The sequence below is a fragment of the Coregonus lavaretus genome (genome assembly GCF_964263955.1).
Source record: "Coregonus lavaretus genome assembly, chromosome: 24".
NCBI lineage: Eukaryota > Metazoa > Chordata > Actinopteri > Salmoniformes > Salmonidae > Coregonus > Coregonus lavaretus.
In genome coordinates this window covers 31,039,497-31,048,743 of record NC_140011.1, presented here as the reverse complement: position 1 = coordinate 31,048,743, position 9,247 = coordinate 31,039,497, and the positions used below count along the sequence as shown (strand labels likewise).

The 9,247-nt window shown below is 43.5% G+C and overlaps 1 protein-coding gene across 5 annotated transcripts; it reads right to left on the bottom strand.

Annotated features, from left to right (window-relative positions):
* Window positions 1–7,561, bottom strand: LOC311100040 (histamine H2 receptor-like). 5 transcript variants are annotated; one of them, XR_014609782.1, is made up of 3 exons: window positions 6,618–7,560; window positions 2,219–3,434; window positions 1–1,197 (listed from the first exon to the last, which is right to left on the bottom strand). XR_014609782.1 is itself a non-coding variant. In XM_084140781.1 (3 exons), the coding sequence occupies exon 2, from the start codon at window positions 3,305–3,307 to the stop codon at window positions 2,798–2,800; it is 510 nt and encodes a 169-aa protein (XP_083996907.1). In that variant the 5' UTR covers window positions 3,308–3,434; window positions 6,618–7,561; the 3' UTR covers window positions 1–2,397; window positions 2,774–2,797. The 5 variants fall into 5 exon arrangements, 3 of the variants coding, with proteins under 3 accessions (XP_083996907.1, XP_083996908.1, XP_083996906.1); XM_084140781.1 differs by having other exon boundaries at window positions 1–2,397; window positions 2,774–3,434; window positions 6,618–7,561; XM_084140782.1 differs by having other exon boundaries at window positions 2,774–3,434; window positions 6,618–7,561.
* Between the last annotated feature and the right edge of the window lie 1,686 nt (window positions 7,562–9,247).

The following is a 9,247-nucleotide window of genomic DNA, read 5'->3' as shown; positions in this document are numbered from 1 at the left end:
AAGGTTTAACAGGTTTATTTACAAAGTTCAATTTGTCCAGGTTTCCAATAATAGGGGAAGAGCAAGTCCAGGTTTACAGGGAGGGTAACAGATCCAGGTTCAGAGCAGGTGTGGTACCGTAATGTCCTAGTGTCCGTGGTGAGTCCAAAAGGGAGGTCCGGTAGTGGAAAGCAGGATGGTGGTGGCAGGAGTGAAGCGGAGGCAGGAGTCAGGTTCCAATAATCTGTGGCACAGGAGAAAAGTAACTAGAACAGGCCAAAAACACAAAGGGTCGAAAACAAGCAGGTTGAGTCAACAGCGAAACTAACATGGTCGTCTTGACTATGATCTGACGATGAGTGGCAAGTTTGACCGGGTCTTAAAGGCTGAGGTGATTATGGTGAATGAGCTGCAGCTGGAACCCTGACTCCCGCACACCAGACTTCACTCCTGCAATCAAGGACAGACAGAGGGGAGGGGGAGAGCAGAGAGAGAGCTACCTAGCAGCAGTAGGCCTAACATTGTATTTATTGCTTTGTATTATGTACATGTATAGTAGATACATATGATGACATCAACATTAATATGCACAAATTCATACCATTAGTTTTGTGTCACCTCTGTCCTTGTGTGGGTGAGTGTGATGATACATTTGGTCACTAGAGGGCAGGGACTTTACATAAGTCCTTGTAAAGTACGGTGTGCAAGTATCTGTGTAAAAGAGAGTAAACATTTTCATTTATATTATTCACTATTTGATGTACAATGAGGTCACATGACAGAAACAAAGCAGTCTACAAATCCAGTGGACAAAAGCCATCAGGAAATGACTCCACATTCTAATAAACAGCCAACCATAAAGTGTCATGGTGCGAATGTCACATGTTACATTATCGCAGCACGGGTGAGTGTATCTCATCAACACGTGAATGTGGGGGTGGTTGGGTTAATGTGAGCCAGTACTTGTCAAATAGTAGGTCAGTTATTTCTACCGGGTCTCAGATAGAGCTGTCGGCTGTGACAGGAATATGTCACGACACGAAAGGGTTTGGGAACCACTGATGTGAGGGAACCTATGCCCAGTGGAACTCTCTAGCCTGGCTGTTGACACAGGGGTACATTATTTATAGGATCCCTAGATGACCCTTCCAGATGTCCTTTCCCCTCCGCCATCCTCCTGGAATCCATCCAACATAGCTCTGACTGGACATGGTGCACCTATTAGGGATGAACACACACACATTCAAGTAAATTCAGCCAGGGCAGTCACTGATTCACCACCAGTGAGTTTGCAGCAGAGAGAATAGCATCACCCTCTAGAAACCTTTAACTGCCTACTGTACATCTCTATCAGTTAGCTGGGGAAATGATCAGCCTGGACACTGAGCTATTCAGACGGTTAAAGAAACACTTGACTCAAGTTATGATCTCCTTATCTTCTTGGTTTTAGTTTGTTCCCTTTACCTTTCTTTGCTTTATAAGCAGGTAATAGATAACGTATCAGACATGTTATAGCAGTCAAACATACTGTACTAGCTATTGCACAACTGCACTGTCTCTCCTTCACTTTCATCCAGTGGAGATGTTTCTATATGTGACCGACCGCCTTGATTCGGTCTTATGTAGCAAAATCTGAAATTGTGTTTTTTACATTGGATAAAAGCAGAGACACAGAGCTACAAAATGGTATATCATACACTGCATTTAAGGGAACAATGGTAAAGTAATTATACTTTGAGAAAATGGCCTTTGAATGTTTTGGTACCTACTGTAGAGCTCTTCTTTGTCTACACCCATTCAGCATCGTTCACACCCTCTTAAACTTTAGCCCGACCCATCTCATTTCGCTCTCGGAGCGTTCAGAGCGCACACTTGATGCTCTGGCAGATGAGTAGGGTTGATCCAAGCAATTTACGAACGCACCCGAAATGGTTACTTGCATAGTGGAGTCTTTTGTTAAGACATGTAGCTAGCTAGGTAAACAATGAACCATAATCCCAACTCATGACGTTACTACCCTGCATGAATCTGCAGGTAGCTAACCAACCAGATTCAATGTTAGCAAGCAAATGGCTCTAAGATACGAATAATAAGATCATACATGTAATGTTAGCTAGCGAGCCAGCCAGCTAACGTTAGCTAGCTAGCTAACAGTACACTTTATCTTGAAATGAAACCACTTTCTATCAAAATTAGAAATGTGTATTATCTGAAAATGTAGCTAGCTAGACTATCTTACCCGTATACATCATGCATGATAGACACGTCTCCCTGTCACGGATGCCATGGTTGCCTTTAGTTCGAAGATGTAGTCCGGGGACAGGTGTTTTCTCCATCTCTTTAGCTATCATACTCTAATTCCACTGATTTCAAAACTCGATCCTCCAGAAAGTGAAGAGCAACACTTATGCAGCTCCACTACACAATAAAAATTTTTTTAAAGCCGTGTTAGACAGGATTACCTACACATACTGACCAGCTCAAATACACAGAAGCGTGCTATATGGCAGACCAATCCGAACGCCTCTCCGGCACGCTGACAAATAAACTATGATTAATTTAAGATAGACTTCGAGTGTCCCTGTGTAAGAATTTCCACAACAACAGGTTAGAGAATCAGGTCAGCAGATGGACGACTGAGCGGATTACATTAATAAATGGATGTAACTGTAATAGCTACTACTAATTCTTCCAGTACTACTATTGATGCTCCGGCCATAATTACTATTATCACTTCTACCACTGGTAATGGTACTACTGCACAACAAATAAAGATAATAAATAAAACACTAACCTGTTCACATGCTATCCGAAAGATTCAGTGGTACATCTCGCACATGACCAGTAGTGGGAGGTAGAAGGTATCAAAGGCATCTAGGAGCACGTAGTTGTTGTGCCACTCAATGCGGTAGGTGCGTCCCTCTACCTCGTCCCAAATTCCCCAGTCCAGGTTCTGCACCCTGAAGTCAGCCTTGTTCCAGCCCAGGTGGATGGGGAGGAAGGACACGGCCAGGGAAGTGACCCAGATAGTAGTGATGGCCAGGCCTACCCGGGGAGGCGTGACCCTGCAGGGGTAGCAGAGCGGGTCTGAGGTGGCCAGGTAACGGTCCACACTGATGGCCAGCAGGGTCAGGATGGAGGCTGTACAGAGCATCACATCCAGAAAGATGTAGATGTTATACAGGGTGCCCCTAAGGGGCCAGTGTCCACTCTGCAACTCCAGGGTGGCAGAGAGGGGCAGCACCAGAAGACCCAGTAACAGATTCGTCATGGCTAGCGACACAAAAAAGCAGTTAGAAATGCGGCGCAGGCGGCGGCTGAGCCCCATGGCCAAACACACCAGCACGTTCCCGCCGATGGTCAGCACGAGGGCTGTATTGCCGATGGAGTGGAAGATGTTTTTTAGCCATCTCTGTTTTCACTGTTCCGCAGAAGATGTCCTCTGTGATGCTCCCCTGGTGAACAAAAAAACAAAACAATGGCCATTAGACTATGCTATAATGGGCTCTGTGGAGATGATATTTCAACACAAATCAATAGTGCATTAGTATGCTGATGTTAAGTAGTATGAGGTAGAGGCTGTGTTGGATGAAAAAGCAGGCTTTTGTATTGACCCATAAGAAAATGATCTCATTACGCAATAATATCAAAGAGACCAAAAGCACAAAATATGAAAACAACGTGGCACCGTCATAGGATTCCACCTTTCCAACAAGTCAGTTCTTCACATATCTGCCCTGCTAGAGCTGCCCTGGTCAACTGTAAGTGCTGTTATTGTGAAGTGGAAATGTCTAGGCACAACAACGGCTCAGCCGCGAAGTGGTAGGCCACACAAGCTCACAGAACGTCACCGCCGAGTGCTGAAGCGCGTAGCCCGTAAAAATCATATTTCCTCGGTTGCAACACTCACTACCAAGTTCCAAACTGCCTCTGGAAGCAATGTCAGCACAATAACTGTTAGTCGGGAGCTTCATGAAATGGGTTTCCATGCCCGAGCAGCCGCACACAAGCCTAAGATCACCATGCGCAATGCCAAGCATCGGCTGGAGAGGTGTAAAGCTCGCCGCCATTAGACTCTGGAGCAGTGGAAACGTGTTCTCTGGAGTGATGAATCACGCTTTACCATCTGGCAGGCCGACGTACAAATCTGGGTTTGGCGGATGGCAGGAGAATGCTACCTGCCCGAATGCATAGTGCCAACTGTAAAGTTTGGTGGAGGAGGAATAATGGTCTGGGGCTGTTTTTCATGGTTAGGGCTATGCCCTTAGTTCCAGTGAAGGGAAATCTTAACGCTACAGCATACAATTACATTCTAGATGATTCTGTGCTTCCAACTTTGTGGCAACAGTTTGGGGAAGGCCCTTTCCTGTTTCAGCATAACAATGCCCCCGTGCACAAAGCGAGGTCCATACAGAAATGGTTTGTCAAGATCAGTGTGGAAGAACTTGACTGGCCTGCACCAGAGCCCTGAGCTCAACCCTATCAAACACCTTTGGGATGAATTGAAACGCCGACTGCAAGCCAGTGCCCAACCTCACTAATGCTCTTGTGACTGAATGGAAGCAAGTCCCCGCAGCAATATTCCAACATCTAGTGGAAAGTCTTCCCAGAAGAGTGGAGGCTGTTATAGCAGCAAAGGGGGGCCCAACTCCATACTAATGCCCATGATTTTGGAATGAGATGTTCGACGAGCAGGTGTCCACATACTTTTGGTCATGTAGTGTATCTCTTAGACTAGAAAAAAAAAAACAATGGCCCTTTGGTGTCTCATATGGTTGAAATATCATCAAAGGTTGTCCACTTTAATTCATATTTGTTTTATTTCATGATAGTAACACCATTGCACATCATGTGAAGGAGAAATGTTAATGAATGTGCATGCTACTGGCACATTGTGGTGTTGTTTATTCTGGAAGGTAACCAGAACATTCCTTAAGTAAACATTAGCTTGAAGCTTAGCTGAAGTCTATCTGCAGGCCTTTTGAGAATTTGCTCAAAATGTGCATTTGAAAATAATTCAACATTAAAATGCTACGTCTTTGGAGGCCACTTCATATTTGAAACATCTCCTCAACATCACATTTGGGCTCTAACATTAGCTTGGACTTGACCAAGGTACTGAAAATGTCCAGACTGCTGAAAATGTCCATGTTCTTATGGGATTATTATCTAATTGGCTAAATGGAGACAGTCTCTTGTTTCACAACCAGTGACAGTGAGTTCTGTTGTTCCCACTATCTGACCTCCCTCTGCACCTCCCAAAACCAGGTAATGTAGCTAGTGTTCCCATTACAGACAGACGAAACCTGGCTTGCACAGTGCTGGTTGATCCAATACACTCATTAAGGATGGATGACAATGGCATAGGGGTGACTGACTGCGAGCTGGCAGTTGATGTGATTACACTGTGCTGTCAGAGCTCCAATCAGATTACAGAGAAGCACGAGGCAGGAACAGACAAAGTCCACAGCAGGAAGCCAGCCAGCCCAGCACAGGGCAAACATCAGGGACTGTGCTCACAAGATCAGGAATTTACCATAGTCTGAAGATAAGGGCTGACATTTTTTGAGATGCATGCCTGCAAAGCCACTACACAACAAAACACTAAACAATACATTAATTTCACTATAACGTTGACAAACAGTGCCCACAAACTGTTAGGGCCGACATAACGCGGCAGAAATCATGCTGGATTGACAGCATGGCCAATGCCCATGGTGTTGAATTTTTATCCTTTTAAGCTTGGAAAATAGACCCTTAAACCCAGACTTGGACCACACACCCACTCAACTGAATAGCAGGCTAGTGATTGCTTTGCAACACTTGCAGTTAGCCACTGATTCCTTCCAAACCACTCATTGTTGAATTTGCCATTTACAACTCGTTGTGTAATGTTTATGTCCAATTGTCGATGAGCACCGATACGTTTTATCTATAATTTCTCTTCATATGACAAGGATTTGCTAGTAGACTGTCTGCGTGATTCATGATGATGACTGCTTGTCTAGCTTGCTAGCTAAGATTTTAAGTATGATGTTGACATGATCAGTCCAATCAAAGATACGGTAGATATAACGTGATTTGACGTAATTTTATCTGTGGCCAATGACCTTGAGCCTTCTTGGATGGGCACTTCTAATGTAACTCTGTGGCTATACCCAAGGGGCTTGAACCCCTACGCTCCGTATTGTCCACTGGCTGCCCCACCACCACAGAAAGCACTGAGCTAGGCTGAAACACCTGTATTTTGGAGCTGCCTTACTCCAGAAAGCAAAATAAATGTATTAACTCAATGATTTTTTTTTTTACATTGTTTGCAAACTGATATGTGACACGTATTAAGGCCAAAATAACACGCAAAACAGGCAAAAAAATCAAATAAAAAATATATACAGTATCAGTCAAAGGTTTGGACACACCTACTCATTCCAGGGTTTTTCTTTATTTTTACTATTTTCTACATTGTAGAATAACAGTGAAGACATAAAAACTATGAAATAACACATATGGAATCATGTAGTAACCAGTAAAGTGTTAAACAAATCAAAATATATTTTAAATTTGAGATTCTTCAAAGTAGCCACCCTTTGCCATGATCACAGCTTTCACAATCTTGGCATTCTCTAAACCAGTTTCACCTGGAATGCTTTTCCAGCAGTCTTGAAGGAGTTCTCTCATATGCTGAGCACTTGTTGGCTGCTTTTCCTTCACTCTGCCGTCCAACTCACCCCAAACTGGGTTGAGGTCGGGGTATTGTGGAGGCCAGGTCATCTGATGCAGTACTCCATCACTCTCCTTCTTGGTCAAATAGCCCTTACACAGCCTGGAAGTGATTTCATTGTCCTGTTGAAAAACGAATGATAGTCCCTCTTACGGATACAGGTATCCTGTATATGTATTTGTTTTTCCTCTCCTTCTGCCCTAATCACAGGTGTCCCTTGTTTTCCTGATTGGTGGTCGTTGGTGTGTCCCACCTGTCCGACATCCGTTCGTCTGCTGATTGCTGAGGTGGACCAATCAGTGGACACTCCTCCGTATTGCACCACCTGTTTCTGGTTATTCATTACCATATGACATCACACATCCCCTGGCTATAAAAAGCCAGTCAGTTGTGTTTTCTGACCAGAGACTAGTTTTTTCTTTGTGAGTATGTATACTGTGGTGTCTTGTTTTTGTGTACTCACACGTTTGCTGTTTAGTCCACATGGTACCTATGTTGTTTGTTTGTGCCTGGGAAATGGGGGATTTAGCAAGTCGCCCTTGGGCATACACTACCCATAGGAAAACTTTGTCTAAACACACTAGTTAGACCTGAGCGGACCACCCACTGTATTTTTGTACGGTTAGCAGTAAGCTTAGCAGTTCTTGAGGCAGGCAAGATCAGTTTAGGGGTTTTACTTTATTGTTTCATTCCTTGGGTCCAGCTCAGCCCCTTTTCCCCAAACCGTTTACCGTGTGTTTATAATAAACATTTAGTGTTTGACGGTAGCATTTGGTTGTCGACGTATTTTGTTCTCAGTGGTCTTTGTCAATATTCTAATTTGCATGAGTTATGTTACGGGTCTCTTTTCCATCCACCCTAGACTTTTAAAGCCACGGGGTTCGTAACAGTCCCACTAAGCCCAAACCAGATGGGATGGCGTATCGCTGCAGAATGCTGTGGTAGCCATGCTTGTTAAGTGTGCCTTGAATTCTAAATAAATCACAGACAGTCTCACCAGCAAAGCACCATCACACCTCCTCCTCCATGCTTCACGGTGGGAACTACACATGCAGAGATCATCCGTTCACCTACTCTGCCTCTCACAAAGACACGGCGGTTGGAACCAAAAATCTCAAATTTGGACTCATCAGACCAAAGGACAGATTTCCACCGGTCTAATGTCCATTGCTCGTGTTTCTTGGCTCAAGCAAGTCTCTTTTTATTGGTGTCCTTTAGTAGTGGTTTCTTTGCAGCAATTTGACCATGAAGGCCTGATTCACGCTGTCTCCGCTGAACAGTTGCTGTTGAGATGTGTCTGTGACTTGAACTCTGTGAAGCATTTATTTGGGCTGCATTTTCTGAGGCTGTTAACTCTAATGAACTTATCCTCTGCAGCAGAGGTAACTCTGGGTCTTCCTTTCCTGTGGTGGTCCTCATGAGAGCCAGTTTCATCGTAGCACTTGATGATTTTTGCGACTGCACTTGAAGAAACTTTAAAAGTTCTTGAAATGTTCAGGATTGACCGACCTTCATGTCTTAAAGTAATGATGGACTGTCGTTTCTCTTTACTTGTTTGAGCTGTTCTTGCCTTAATATGGACTTGGTATTTTACCAAATAGGGCTATCTTCTTTATACCACCCCTACCTTGTCACAACACAACTGATTGGCTCAAATGTATTAAGAAGGAAAGAAATTCCACAAATGAACTTTTAACAAGGCACACCTGTTAATTGAAATGCATTCCAGGTGACTACTTCATGAAGCTGGTTGAGAGAATGCCAAGAGTGTGCAAAGCTGTCATCAAGGCAAAGGGTGGCTACTTTGAAGAATTTAAAATCTAAAATATATTTTTATTTGTTTAACACTTTTTTGGTTACTACATGATTCCTTATGTGTTACTTCATAGTTTTGATGTCTTCACTATTATTCTACAATGTAGAAAATAGTAAAAATAAAGAAAAACCATGGAATGAGTAGGTGTGTCCAAACCTTTGACTCGTACTGTACTTTGTATCCCTAATTTACGCAAGCTTTTCCTTCATTTAGTCAGTTACCGGTATGCTTACAGTTGGGAAGGCTGCTGTTCGGGCAGCCAAATATAGGCTACAGCTTGTTGCGTTATGGCCATAGACATATTTAATCCATAGAAGGGTCTTGTAACCTCTTACCCTGGCAATCTGACTGTTAAATTCATGGGTACACTGGTAATGGATGCCAGTCCTGACTTGAATGGTAACTGCGATCTATGGATTGTGCGATCTATGGATTTTATTTTTATGGTTGGTTGCGGCTGTAGGTTTGCCTTTTGCAGATTTCAAAATACAATCGCGGAAAAAAACATACGGTTTTCAAAGCAAATGCCTACAGCTGAAAAGAGAAGACTAATCTGTCTGTAGAACCAATATTTTTAAAAAATCTCAACAACTCCAAATGTTTTGGTAACAGCGGCACTGTTTTCAAAGTAGCGGTGGGCTCTGGTCAACATTTGCTGTTCAGTTGTCAATAAACGCACAGTAAATAGCCTACTTGGCACCAGGACTCCGCATGCCTGGCTATCTGAAACA